The sequence below is a fragment of the Mytilus edulis genome, chromosome 8 (genome assembly GCF_963676685.1).
Source record: "Mytilus edulis chromosome 8, xbMytEdul2.2, whole genome shotgun sequence".
Lineage (NCBI taxonomy): Eukaryota > Metazoa > Mollusca > Bivalvia > Mytilida > Mytilidae > Mytilus > Mytilus edulis.
This window is the reverse complement of record NC_092351.1, coordinates 34873736-34889094: the sequence shown is the minus strand read 5'-3', so window position 1 is coordinate 34889094 and position 15359 is coordinate 34873736. Positions and strand designations below refer to the sequence as shown.

Here is a 15359-nt window from a genome sequence, read left to right as displayed (position 1 = left end):
GTATTTTTATGTGAGTCTTACAAATAAGCAGTCTTATAAGGGCAAATTAAAGATCAAGTATGGTTATTTTTAAATTTGCAAAAATAAATTGGGGCAAATATTGCCTTTACTCCTTTAAACACAATAGAACACTTGGATATTGGTTTGTTTTTTCTGTAACATGAAATTTGCAAGTCTATGATATAAAATGGATGAATTGTTACTTTGATTTATACTGCACTCGTTCTATTTGAGCAGTCAATATGCGTTGACTGTATATTTCTATGTCATATACAGTCACCGACCTGATATTACTTTTTCTCATGAATATTTAAATAGAAATTGACGAAATTATTAATTAATTATTCCTCACGACCTATTCAACGTGTTCTTGGTTCCAATGTATATGTTAGCGGCAATAAGTGAAATTAGGCATTAAGCTTAAATCCTAGGCAATAAGCTAACGCCTAGGCATTAAGTTTAATGCCTAAGTTTAATGCCTAAATGATGATAGGCATTAGTCTTAAATCCTAGGATTTAAGCTTAAATCCTGAAAAATGTGTCCAGGCATTAAACTTAATGCCTAAAATATAAATGCGAATAAATAAAAGACATTTTTTCAATTAAATAAAAAATTATACATAAAAGCTTTACGAGAACTGAAGTTTAAAATGTCATCTACTGGAAATAAAATACAGATAATCCTGGCTAGCATAGTGTTTGCCTGCTTCAGTTGACTGTCCATGACTCCAGAACGATGGTAAACTCTCCATTCCATCGCTCAATGCTACCATGTGATTGGGGATGTCTCGGTTTCCCATGAACGATAACAAATTGCAAGTTCTGGTCACATTAATTTTAACTCGGATATGACCAAAGCTGTAAATTCCCGACCATTGTCTCTTTGCAGTATATGGGGCGCACCAAAAATTGTAAAAATATCAATTAGATTAAAAGCCACCTCTGAGGCACATTTTGAGGTAAGAGCTTTAATGTTACAAAATTTTGTAAGGGTGTCTTGAAACACCATATTAAATGTATAATTTCCATCCGGGTCTGACTGAAAATCCATCAAATCAACATGTCCTCTACTGTTAAAGTCTTTAGATAAAATTGGCTTCCCTGATACTCCTTTTCCTATATGTTTTTTTTCATATTGCAATTTTCACAAAGTGACAGAAATAATTCAATTGCATCACGGGAAATATTAGCATGTCCATTATTAAGTTGTTTTATCATGCAATCTCTGCAACAATGACCTGTTTCTTTATGTGCCTTTTCCAAAATACCATATATAGAGTTCCTCTAGGAAGACATAAATTTTGAAATTTCCCTCTATCATTCTCGCTGACTTTAGTTATCAACCTCTCAAAACCACCAATGTTAAAGATGTCATACCTTCATAAATTGTAGTAATCATTTGTCGCTTTCTTTTCTGATGATTCCAAAAGTTTATGCTCCTTGTTTCCCTGATTCGAATTTAGACCTCAAAAAATCAAGAAATATTTCCTCTATAGATATGGTGTCACTTAATGCAAATAATCCAGTTTAAAAAAGAAGTGAAAAAGACAAATATCTTAATTTTTGTCTACTTTTTACCAGCTTGACCAGTGAAGTGTAAACATTTTCAAAAAAATATTAGAAATATTATATTGAGTCTCCCCTTTTTTTATTGGATACAATCACTTTTTTAAATCTATTTTTAATTTTTGTACTTCCACAAAAAAGTATGAGTTAATTCTGTTTTGAATAAGAAAATTACTAAAATTTGAAGACTTGTCAGATAAATATATATTAATATTTGGAATATAATTAAGAAACTATTTTATTTCAGGAACAAAATCACTAAATATACATAAATTACAGATTTCACTTATTGCCTAACATCATGTTCGGCAATAGGATGAATAATCATCATCAGATTTCAGGTAATAAGCTTAATGCCTGAAAATTTCAGCCAATAACTTAATGCCTAGGTGTTAGCTTATTGCCTAGGATTTAAGCTTAATGCCTAATTTCACTTATTGCCGCTAACATATACAACAACATAAACTTATTTCTTTTGCAATTTTTAGAGAGAAAAAACATATTTCACTTTTTAATATTTTTGGTTTGCAAACTATATCATTATGTTTTATGCTTATTGTTGATATTTTAGTTAATTTTCAAACAAACTTGTTCATCGTCGACTGGAGGTAGATGTACATTTCATTGTGCTGTACATTTCCCCGCCTGCATGATATGAGGCCTTTTTATAAAAGGAGGAAGTTTCCCAATATTTAAATCAAATAATTACATACACACTTAACAACAATTGAAAATGTACTATTTTAGATTGCAGTATAAAGACAATAATAGTGCATTGACTTGACATATCAACGATATAAGGATTCGACCCGAAACGGGAAAGAAGTTCGGCATAGCCTCGCATTTCCCCGTTTCTAAGCCTCATCCTTTATCATTGATATGTAAAGTCAATGCACTATTATTGTCTATGTAATATATTTTCAGTTTTATGTTCAAATCATCCGAGATTCTGATATAGAGAAGCTAGAACAGTTGGCTTGTGATGGTTATGATAATATGTTGCATGAATACAATGTAAGTAAAAGAAGTAGGTGGTGTTGATATAAAAAATCTTTTCTATAAACTACTCTGTATCAATTTATTACTGGCTTACTTCGATTCGTCCAACTCGGGTTAGTAGAGTCTGTCAAGTTTACTCGACTGACAACCGAACCCCCCTAGTTTGACCTTTTGAACCTACCCGAGTTAAGTCGACATCAACCCTGGGTCAGGGCAGCCCAGGTTTAGTCGAGTTTCAAGATGGCGTCAAATAGTTGCAACAAATAAAAGTGATACAAATAAACTGGTATTTGACAAAATACAGCCGAAGAATTAGGCTGACGAGGCGATTTCATTTTTGTCTGTATTTTGGAATCAACAAATATTGTTAATGTGTTTATCAACCGTCGGTGATGTTAATACATAAAACAGAAATTGAATTTTTTTTCTGAACGATTTTTTTCTGAACCAATTTAACTCACTAACAAACTATTTTTCAAAAGCATACTGTACATCATCAGGACTTTTCTTTCTAAAACATAACGTTTTTTTTTTGTTTTTTTTTAATGCTCAGTTAAAAACAATTTTTCACATTCCTTGTGATTGTTAACTGGATGGAAGAGTTTTGACTTCGATTTGGAAAGGTTGCGCACATGCGCATTATCACTGATATTTTAACTCGAGTCAAACCGAGATGGACGAATCGAAGTAGGCCACTTATTTTGTTGTGATAATTTGGTCTAGAATCACTAATATAATCAATATTTGAAATGACTTACATGGAACTATCAAAAAATTTCTTGTATAAAGTTCTAAATTGAGAACAAAATAGAATGCAACTCAAACATGATGTTTGGTAAACTCAACAGTGAAAGAAAAAAACATTAAAGTACCCAGGTCAACACATTAGTGAAGAGCCGAAACTGAACTTTTAGTCTGAGAGTAAAGACAAATTTTATATCTATATATAGGTTGCATTTCTGTAAATATTGACAATGCAATTTCCCATAGGAACTCCTTTTGTTGCTAAAACTGTACCACTTTTACTATGAAGTTTTGAAAAAAATCTTATCCTAGAATTGAAAGTTCATATGCACTACAATTTTTTTCAAAGGTCAAAATATAGGGCTGTGTGGCATATTTTCAACGTTTATATGCCCTGAACTTCTCAGAGTTTAAACTTACATTAATTTTCTTAACTACCCCTACCTCGAATGAAAGGTTACCACAGATTTCAATGTAAACAATATGCACATGTTTATTTACTGGTAACATTCCCAAGTTGTGTCTCTGTGAGATGGAACACAGAGAGCATAACGGGAAACCAGTATGTAAACAAAATTAATTTTCTATGAATATTGAAGATCTCCCCAAAAGAGGCGTGGTTTGAGAAACAGCTGTATTTACAAAGTGCAACCTATAGTCTTAAAAACTAACAAGGAAAATATACTGTAAATTATTGCATGAACTTACTATTGCAATTTTTATAAAAAAAAAAAAAACAACAACTGTGTGTTAGATTAATTATTGTGTTTTCTGCAGTTTAATTCACCAGATATCAGAATGCAATTTTTTGTTATTGCAAATCGCACCCAATCACATAATTAACAGTTAAAAAAATCCTGGCTATTATTTCTGATTCTACAGAAAGTGAAATGTTTAACCATCTGTTCTATTTTCAGTATAGGGATGCTTATATATATGCAGCGGGCAATACAACTGATGAAGCAGGAAAATTTGTATCTTGGCTTCCGAAGTTTCTGGTGAGTTATAGATACTGTGGTTTCATTATTATTCATTGGATACCAATTTTCGTGGGAAAAGTTTGAATCTTCAGCCAATTACAAATTTTCTATGGGAGTTGTATTCAGAGATAATAGCAAAACCATCAAATATCCACGAAAATGCAAAATATCCTTAATCTACAAAAATTGATACCCACGAAAATAAATGAATCCACAGTAATACAAAAAAACTCTGGTATAAGAGAGTAACAAGTTAGAATTTTTCATTAACTACAAGAACTGTATAACTAAATTACTATTACTTTGATTTAATTGTGTTCTTTGAAAAAATGAAAAACTTCATGATTTGTCCATTTGATGGGAACAACTATTCAGTTAATGATATTTGGTATACAGTTTTATAAGCATAGACACATCTTGTTGTTTTATAAGCATAGACACATCTTGTTTCAATGGAGATTATTTGAATCTGCCGCAGTCATTGTCTATTGACTTAGGAACTTTTCCTTTGTTTAAATGTTAAAGTTTGTGTTTATGTCAGTTAAAGGAGCACCACTAATTGTTATTTAATGATATTTGGTATAATTCATTTACATTTATAGCACATCAAATATCTATGAAGATTATTTGAATTTGACTATCAATTTTTTTCACTACTGGATTATTTAACTTTGAATTAGACTATCAATTTTTTCACTATTGGATTTCTTTTTTCAGTCACTTATGAAATCCCTCCAAAAGTCTGTGGAAGAAGAACCATGTGGATTTATACAGAGATTATTTGAGGATTGTGATAGACCTAAACTTCTGGCTAACTGTAGAGATATGGTAATACATTTATATACACAGTTTGAATTTGTGTAAATGTTGAAAAAAAACAGATCCAGTGTGCTGCAATTCTAGAAATAGACATGTTTTTTACCAGTGTAGAAAACCAGATTCATGCTGTTATTTATATTCAAATTCATTAAGATACTTACTTATTTTAGTTATGATAAATTTGCTTTAATCATTAATATAATATAAAAAAGAAGGTGTGGTATGATTGCCAATGAGACAACTGTCCACAAGAGACCAAAATGACACAGAAATTAACAACTATAAGTCACTGTACGGCCTACAACAATGAGCAAAGCCCATACCGCATAGTCAAATATAAAAGGCCCTGAAACGACAATTTAAAACAATTCAAACGAGAAAACTAATATCCACTTATAGAAAGAAAAATAATTTTGCAATTTTTTTTTCTCTCTTCATATTTGTTGTGCCTTTTAACTTTTAAACATGTTAAGGTGGTATGGGTGTCTTCCTCCATCTTGGATTGTAAAAAACAGAGAATCAAAGGTCCAGATTTTCCATCCAGTTAGCAAAATTTGATGCAGGAATGCAGATGTTTAATGAACATTTTCATTTAAAAGTACCAATTTATAAGAATATAACTTCTAAATATTGATATTTTTGCAAATGTTAATTATTTTTGGTTGTTTTTATCTTTTTTAAAAATTGGCATTTTAAGAGGAGGTAACTTTAAAAAAGTGCATTTTCTGAAGGATTCTGTATGGAATTTTCCTATTTTGTATTTTAGCCGGAAAAAACGTACGGTGACCCTATCTTTTCTTTTGATATTCTCAAAGCAGTGTCTGAAAGCTATCTTTTCCTGAAGTAATTAACAATTCTATCATTTTGTTTAGTTTCTAATCACAAAATGGTGTTTTTTCCTGTATAATCCATACAAAATGTGTCATTTTGTCCCGTCCTGTAGCTTGAGAAAATGCACGGTGACCTATCATTTTTATTATATTTTTCAACATGTATCAATAGATACAACGTTTTGGCAAAGTATGACAAAATTCTATCATTTTTATTTTAGACTCCCATACCACCTTAAAAATGTATTCCATGCACAAGTATCATAATGAATGTGAACACCAATATCATTCTGTTGGACACTTTTTATTTTATTTCAAAAGAAATAAGTTTTATCAGATGCTTTTATCTAAATGTTTGAAAGGTTATAAAAATTCACAAAATTTTAATGTTTAAAATTGCTTGACATTCATGAATTATGAAATGCAAATGTGAGGGGAGGGAATGAGAATCAAACTATATTTCAATTGTGTAGTAAGTACCAATGTCATTGATCATAAAATTGAGACTTGACTTGATGTTAAAATTTGTTCATCTATTTTGAAGAAAATGTTTCAATTCAAGCCCAAATAAGAAGTGTAGAGATTGATGTATGTCTTTATAATTCAAACACTGACCTTACTTCTTTAGACCAGGGCTCACGCTACCAGGCGACTTGGGCGAAGAAGTCGCTTTCCCGATCGTCACTTCGCTTTCCCCGACCCCCAAAAGCGAAACAAGTCGCCCTGTTCTTGACGATACTCGCTTTCAGTCGCTTCCGTCATCGGACATTTTCAATTTTTACCAAGTTGATGAAACACCATTTTTTATTGATAATTAAAGAAATTTAGACCTAAATGATTGATTATCTTAAGACAAGAGGTTGAAGCACTGTCTTTGCAGTGTGTAGCAGGTTATTTGATAAAATTAAAACTTTTTGTCACTTCGTGCATTTCCTCAAGTTCCAGTGGTTGTTACTCGAAAACGTACATCAACCTAAATTTCGGCGCCAAAATAAGTTTGTTACTTCATTTAAACGTGATAAAAGTTGTCTCCAGTAAATGTTCAATCCATTTATTGCATTAAAAACGTCATGTTCCTTTCCAAATAACTTGTCAAACATCGTTTATTTTTGTAAATTTTCTTGCATTCGTCTGCCATTGACCGATTTCTAAACTACGGATCTGAACCGGACCAGCTGTGACCGAAATTCGTACTTTTACAATAATTACTATGGACGCACGGATGGAACAGCTGACAGAAGAATATTGATCCCAAAGGGAAAAATTACGTATTCCACACGCATTAAGAGACTTTTGGTTACATCTCATTGATTGGTGTATATAATTCCCTATATTTTTTATGGATTGTTTCAAAGTTGCTTAACTCTGAGACTATTAATTATATTATGGCCCAGCTTAAAAACTTTTATATTTTTTTATGAGAAACACTGAATTTCATACACAAGATAGATTTGAATTAAATTGTAATTGATATATTATAATTTCTTTACATTTTTAAAAAAAAAAAAATTTTTTTAGTGCTAGATATAAATATTTAGATTGTAGTTTCTCAAAACCTTAGTTAAACTTAAATAACTTTTAATTTGAAATGTTACTTTAATTGTATACTCAGATATGAATTGAATAATATAAAAAGAACATTATTTACATATGACCCTTTATACTATAGTAAAATCCAAACATTGTAGCGCACCGCACGAATGAGCACTTCTCTTTCAAATCTCACCACTTCTCCCTATCAGTTTCAAAAAGAGAATTCACTTCTCCCTATAATTCTGAAGTAGTGTGAGCCCTGTTAGACCCCTACACAAACAACAATAGAATAACAGTTGAGATCATAAACTTGTGTGTGTCTTTATAATTCAAACACTGACTGTACATCTTTAGACCCCTTCAAAAACAACAATAAAATAACATTTGAGATCATAAACTTGGAATCAATCAAAGGGTAGTTTGTTATTTATATAAAAACCAACACCAAAAATTAATCTTTTATTTTGTGATGCATCTTTCTACAAGGTTCTTTTTAACAGTTTCTTTATCAAATCCATTATTTAACATATACATTATTTTTATCAGTACAGAGTTAAGATGAACCCCTGTCAGCAATAAGTTCTGAATTCATTAACACTCTAATTTATGTTTTGTTTAAACAGTTCCTAATTTTCTATGAAAATATATACCTCATGGTTTTTTTTGTAAGAAAAATCTTAATTATTTTTGCAGGGTTGGAGAACTCCTCTGATGCTGGCTACACTCCATGCTAGAGATGACATTGTCAGATACATACTGTTGACAGAAATGTGTGATATCAACTTACAAGACTGTGTATGTATATTACTGTTCAACTTGTAATATTTACTCCTCTTAATGTAAGATTATCAGTCTCACATTTTGTCAGCTGACTAAGTCTTTGTTAGAACTGTCAGAAACAAATTTGCCTCATTTCAATAAAAAAAAAAATGTTAAGGCATATTTTAAAACTTGTACGGATAATTGTCTGACATCTCTTTAAGTTACATAAGTTCTCTCAAAATGTTTTATCACAGTATATAAAATTTTATGTCTTATAAGTTTGAATATGATTGTTTCAAGTTGTTAGAAGGTTATTCATTTACAGCTAAATTTAGGGTCATTTGAAGACAATTCAGCTTAAGGGGGCTCCCAGGTATAAATCTTTTTTTTTTTCTAGTATAGGATTTCGCTATATTTTTTTTTATAAATGATCTTTATCCTATACTTAATAGAAAATTGAAATAAAAAAAAGGGGTCACCGTTCATTTTAGCTCACAATCTCCCTAAGGAAAAAGCATACATTTTTGTAAGGATCCTTTTTTTCTGTTGAACTAATAGGAGAAATAGAGGTAATATCGAAATAAAAAAATAACCTAATTACAGAAATCGGTCAAATTTTACAATTATTTAGTTTTATGTACAGCTTATTTGTAAACAATAATAAAAAATATAGGTCACCCATGAGTTAAAAAAGATACTGTGGATTCATTTATTTTCGTGGGTATCAATTTTTGTGGATAGAGAAAAAAAGACGTTTCGTGGTATACGTAAATTCGTGGATCGCTGATTACAAAAAAAAATTCTGATACGTAATTCGTGGATTTCTTTTTGATTTAGGAGATCATATAACCTCCTTGGTTTGGTCAATAATGAAACAAACAAAAAAGAAGGAATTCACTGAAAAAGTTTTGAATTGTCAAAATCCTCGCTTGGTAATTCTAGGTTAAAGTGTTCATTGATAACTGCTATTACAATAATGGACAGAGACAACTAATTATTTGTTTGTTTTACAATTTATAAATTCTTGTCGGAATTCTATAAGGCATTCAAAACTTTAGGATTGAAAGCTCATTTCCCTAATCACGATATAATAAACAGTCATATAAGTATAAGGTGTGAAAATAAATGTTCCTGTCATAAACAATATTACCTACGGGCAATATCCCCGTACTTAATTCTATTGATTTTAAATCACTAGTAAACAAACTATGACACGGTAATTAACAACTTGCAGTTATTTTCCATGAACAGTGTTAATCAATTTTAGAAAGTAAATTATCACTGATATTCGATATATTTATTATTGATTTGATTAAAATATTTGTATCTTCTTTCAATAAAAAACATGTGTTATGTTACAATGTTTATCGCTAGTCAACACTATACTAGAACTGCATAACATAACCGGAAATAAACATCCGACTCCATACACATTTCTCGGGATTATTCTTCGTTGAATTCTTAAATTCGTGGTTTGCTGTGACCCACAAAACCCACGAAAATTGGTATACCACGAATAAAAATGAATCCACAGTATTTAAAATTTAATGCCAAAAAAATGGCAATTTTGCACCAAAGGGAGATAATTTGGAGCTTTTTCAATGATATAAACATTTTAAAAGTCATCTGGGGCCAAACCGAATCGATTTGTTCGGTTGATTTTTGTACCATATCATAAAGTAATAACTAATAGTGTAAAAAATAAAATTTGTAATGAAAAAATAAAGGTTTGTTTTTTTTTATGAAAATTTTTGTATCCACTAGCCTCCTTAATACAAAAAGATAACATCTATACCGTTATTACTTTTGTCCATGGGTATCATTTTTTATACTCATTTCTAACACATATATATATTATAAAAAGTTAACCAGCTGGCATTATATATAATTAGAAGTTATTGTTTAAGATTGCATAATTTTTTGTAGCAAGGAAGAACAGCTCTGCATTACTCGTACATGTTAGATGTAGACGGAAAGAATATTCGGAAATATTTACTACATGCTGGAGTGGATACCAGTATCAAAGATAATGTAAGACTTTTATGATTAAAACGAAATGGGAGTTATATGTCGATGAGGCATCAACCCAATTGCAAAAAAACACCAAAAAACTTGAAGATTTTAAAAATCAATTAAAAATCCAATTTATAAAGCTGTAAATTGCCTGAACCTTGGTGGCCAATTAGTTTAAGTTTATCTACAGTAGGTGTCAACAGGGGGGTTGTGAGTTTGATCTCATACATGAGTGTCTTGGCAGGTGGACTGTTAGTTTACCTGTGGGAGGTCAGGTTTACTGCAGGCATAACATTTTATGGGTTAAGTTTTTAACTAGTTGGAATCAAAGACTTTTAAACTTGCAATATGATGCTACTTGACTATCAAATTTAGTTGGGTTTCTTGTAGATGTTAATGTGGATTCATTATTATTCATTGGATACCAATTTTTGTGGGTTGCATGGGTACATGTAAATCATAAATTCAAATGTTCAACGAATAACAAATTTTCTCAAGGCTTTGTATGTAGAGATTGGCAAAACCAGGAAATCAAATTCCCATGAAAAGTTTTTCTCAATTCACAAAAATTGATACCCTTGAAAATAAATGAATTCACAGTATCATGTGAGCCAGCACATTTAACATTTTGTTGATCATGTCTTATTTGTACAAAGCAAAACATTTAAAAGATCTCTAAAGGCTCTAAGATGTAATTTATTTTTATTTTTAATTTCAGAAAAATAAACTGCCCAGTGATTATGAGGACATTCCAAATAAAGATGAATGGCTTGACAAAGAAATAAATGTATGTATAAATCATGATTTGCCAGAAATGTGTTTAAGTCTTGCATAAGAAAGTTAAATAGTGTTATAATTAAGTCATTGCAGAATTGATCACTCACATTTAACTCTTTTTGGCAGGATCATTATAAAAATTGGAAAGATCTTGATGAATTTATAAATACAAATTTCTAAGTATATTTTATGCATGGTATTAGTTGAAAGACCAATACAGAGAGAGTCAGATAAATAAATATTACAAATTTGTGAAGAGAGTAATCACATTTTGTTGGATTCATTATTATTTATTGGATATCAATTTTTATAGGTAGAGGTGAACCAAGAATTTAGATGTTCAATGAACTACAGATTTTCTATTATGTTGTATGCAGACTTTGGCAAAACCATGAAATCAAATATTCATAATAAGGCAATTTGTCTGAAATTCATGAAAATTGGAACCTGAAAAATAATTGAATCCACAGTATATAACACTCATCAAGAACAAATAACTCATTAGGGCATTTTATATTGGACAGTTCTATTGTATATACACACCAGCCTAGAATTGGTTAAAGGATAAATTGAGAAATTTTAAAATCTGTAGGTAAAAATATGGCTGCAAGCTTATTCAAAATGAAAAATGTTTTTTTGTTTTTCTTGTCAGGCTGAATATGGAATGCCAAGGGAGATCATTTGCATGAAAAAGGTAAGTTTTTTTTCCAAGGTAAACAATCATAATTTTATATATAAGTAATACAGACTGCTGGTTACAATTGATTCTATTGATCCTTAATGTGGAACACATATAAGGGTAATGTAAATAGTAAAGTAATATCATTGTATTAAGAGGGGGGCAGGACCTTTTTCAGGACGTCGGATTTCGGGATTGACCTTTTCGGAATCCAGGATTTCTTTTTACTAATTAAGGGATGTTGGGATTTTATTTTTTTTTAAATTCAGGACCTGTGGATTTCATGTTTTTAAGCCGCGATTTGGGATCAGGACCCCTCCGGCCCCCCTCTATAAATATATGACTAAATATAAATAAACTTTCATTCCAATGTTTAGTTGAAAACAATTTATATTTCCTTTTTAGAGTTAAAGAGGTATTGATCTATAGTTGAAATTTTACTATAACCACAAGGCTGCATGATATTGTATTATTTATAGTATGAAGAGTTGAGAAGAATTATTAAAGGAAAGAAGAAAGGACTGCAAGCATTCTCTAAAGCATTGAAGGACTGTAAATATTCAGTAGCTGATTTCCCAATAATTGTAAGTCAAATTATTGCTGATTATTAAGGAAAGGTTAAGAGAAGATTGAGAAATTAGGCAAAAGATATAGGGTAGATTAAATCTTTTATATAAGCTTTGGATTTCAAATATTTTGGCTACGAGCATCACTGAAGAGACATGTATTGTCAAAATGCACATCTGGTGCTAGAAAATTGGTACCGTTAGTGTTATTAGAATGAGTCATGCACTTATATATTATTTAAGTCTATTGGAAATTACATTATATTTGCCAAAAACCTTAAGCCTTAATTTGTCTGGAATATTTATAAAAAAAAGTTTTAAAGAGCAAAACAAAGGTATTTTTCCGTTATTGTCCATTGCTAGATAAAGTATGTGCAATTGGGGGGTACCTTGGAACTCTAATCTTTTATTATATATGAATTAATACAAGTTTCAAGATAATAATAATAAAATTGAGGTCCTGGTTATCACTAACTATGCATCAGTAGGAAATGAATGTGACATTTATAATTTTGGCTAGTATTTATAGACAAAAGAACATTTGGAGTGATGTTGATTGCTTATAATCCTGTAAATCCAGTGAAGGATTCAATGTAAACAAACAAATTACAGTTTTGAAATTAAGATTATTTACAATTAGTTTCCTTTGTTTCAGTCAAAGCAGAGAAAAAATGTTCTTTGTTCGGTACAGTAAAATTTATACTGTATTAGTGTATATTATCAATAACATGTGAGATACAGCAATTTTTCAAACCTTAAACATATACACAAAAAGCTTTGAATGCTTAAGGTGGTACCCAACATTTTCACTAAAATTAATTTGGCTTGTTTAATTTTCATAAAATTTTGACAAAGTATTTAGTTTAAACAATATTTATTCAGATAAATCAACATTAGACATATTATACAATGTATTATAGTAATACAAAAGTATTTACTTTGACCCTTTGACAAAAATATAAAAATTTCAAAAAAATTGAACCAACCGTTTTATCAGAAAAAATACACTGGTTATATAGCAGTTTGACAAACACTTATTTTGATCATTGAGAAGCTTAATATTCCCTTGAAACACAACGTAATTAAAACGTTTAGAAGATTTTACACAGTTATCTCCCTGTAGTGTTAGGTACCACCTTAATCAAAAATAAAAGTTTATTTTTACAATAATTGTAATAACTTTTTATTTTTGTAGTTATCTCCCCTAGTACAGGACTACAGAGATCTTATATTTCTGGCTGTTGATTATGGAAAACAAGACATTGCAGAAAGACTGGCTGATCTCGATGCAGATTTGAAAAGAAAAGAAAAGGTATATCTATAAAAAGGAATTTTAATGGCACATTTGATATCTAATATACTCTGTGTAACCAACCGACGTAAGATGCATTGCTTTCTCAGAACACTGCTAAGGAATATACTGTTCACTGAATTACATTAATTCAAAAAGTTGATGAAAATTAAACCTGTCCATGCAGACTTTAATATTAGGCTGATTTCTTGTTCTTTAGTGTGTAATAACAAGTTATAGAATAAGTTGGTGTTTAGACTGGATTATTATCTTTTCGGAGAGTTATAAGTAGCATTAAGAGAGCTTAAAGATACCTAAGGAACATTTAAACTCAAAATTGAAAACAAACTGATTATTAGTCGATATTAATAATCTTATTGGATAATTTTAGATAATGTGGTTTATAATTACACTCTAACTTTTTTACAGTACATATTCAGAACTGAGGAACAGGAACAGATTGAAATCTACATGACTGTGATTGAAAGAGCTGCTAATTTGAATTTGACTGAACTTTTATCTATCTTACAAAAAATTAAAGAGAAAAGACTTTTGAAGAAAGAAGCTAAAGTCCAGAAGGAAACTGCCACAAAGATAGAAACAAACCCTAACTCAAGGGCTCTTATTTGGACATGAATCTTCACTGCCTTGCTAAGATCAAATTATTTTTTCTACATTTTAGAAGACATTTAGCTAAACTTATGCCATATTTATCTTAGTTTAGTTGTGTGCTTTCATCCTTATCTGTATATCTTATACAAAACTCTAGTCCTCAAAAATCTGGAAGTGTAGACTGTTCTATCGTGTGTTTACATAGCTCTATAGATCATGTAGATCTCATCAGAAGGGTTGATGTTTGAAACTAATTTTCTTAAACTAATGAAATATCTTTATGGAAATTGCTATATTCAAACTGCTTTCTCTTTACAATATTTGGACAGAATCAGCCCCAAATTGCTCTAAAATCATTAAATGTTTTTTTTTAACAAAAGTTTTTTCATTTAAAGCTCGCTTAAGCATTAGTTTAAACATATCTTATTGTTCATATACTATACAAACAGTTGAGACCCAAGTTTTACAACTTAGTAATGTCTTCTTTTGACACATTCATTGAGTCTGTCTGTTACAGACACATGCATTGAGTTAGATGTCAAATTCAAACATAAAGATGATAATTGTGAAAATATCACATTTGAACTTTATTATACTTCACAATTAAAATGCCATATTTTGATTGGCTGATACAAGGGTGTTAATTTACTCTATCACATGGCTGAGAAGGTGACATTATTTTTTAATGTTACCCTTTTATGTAGACCAATCAAAAATCGATAGTTTAAATGACAATGAATTGAATTTACATCAAGTAATTAGATACAATATGGTAAAGTTCTACCTTTTGACTCAGATTTTATTATTTGACTCAAAATAAAAAAAAAATAAACATCTTGCTAAAACTTTTTTTGTTTTTTCTAATACCTAATAACATTGTTATGTACGTGACGTCATAGAAAATACTTGTAAATTAAAATAAATCTGTAAAACACAATAATGATAGGACATTCAGTATAATAAATTGAATGACACATAGCTGAGAGGGTGATAGAGCAGACTGGTACCCCTTTTGGGGTAACAATCTGCTCTATCACCCTCTTAGCTATGTGTTATCAATATGATGTTTGAATTATATGGAGTAACTGAGCTTGCTCACTAAAAGTCATTCCAGTTGTAATGGTAAATAGGTTGTGAACTGGAATGACCAACATTTTCTGAATTGTTCTTAACTGACTGAAATACTTG

The 15359-nt window shown here is 30.3% G+C and overlaps 1 protein-coding gene across 1 annotated transcript in view; it reads left to right on the top strand.

Moving 5' to 3' along the window:
- The window catches only part of LOC139486760 (putative ankyrin repeat protein RF_0381), a 30435-nt gene extending 15419 nt beyond the window's left edge, over positions 1 to 15016 (top strand). The window contains exons 14-23 of the mRNA XM_071271699.1: positions 2491 to 2580; positions 4227 to 4307; positions 5007 to 5117; positions 8165 to 8266; positions 10160 to 10264; positions 10965 to 11033; positions 11676 to 11717; positions 12182 to 12286; positions 13464 to 13580; positions 13989 to 15016. Coding sequence (XP_071127800.1) covers positions 2491 to 2580; positions 4227 to 4307; positions 5007 to 5117; positions 8165 to 8266; positions 10160 to 10264; positions 10965 to 11033; positions 11676 to 11717; positions 12182 to 12286; positions 13464 to 13580; positions 13989 to 14195 — 1029 coding nt within the window. The 3' untranslated portion in view covers positions 14196 to 15016. The remainder of the gene's footprint in view (positions 1 to 2490; positions 2581 to 4226; positions 4308 to 5006; positions 5118 to 8164; positions 8267 to 10159; positions 10265 to 10964; positions 11034 to 11675; positions 11718 to 12181; positions 12287 to 13463; positions 13581 to 13988) is intronic.
- Positions 15017 to 15359: the final 343 nt, after the last annotated feature.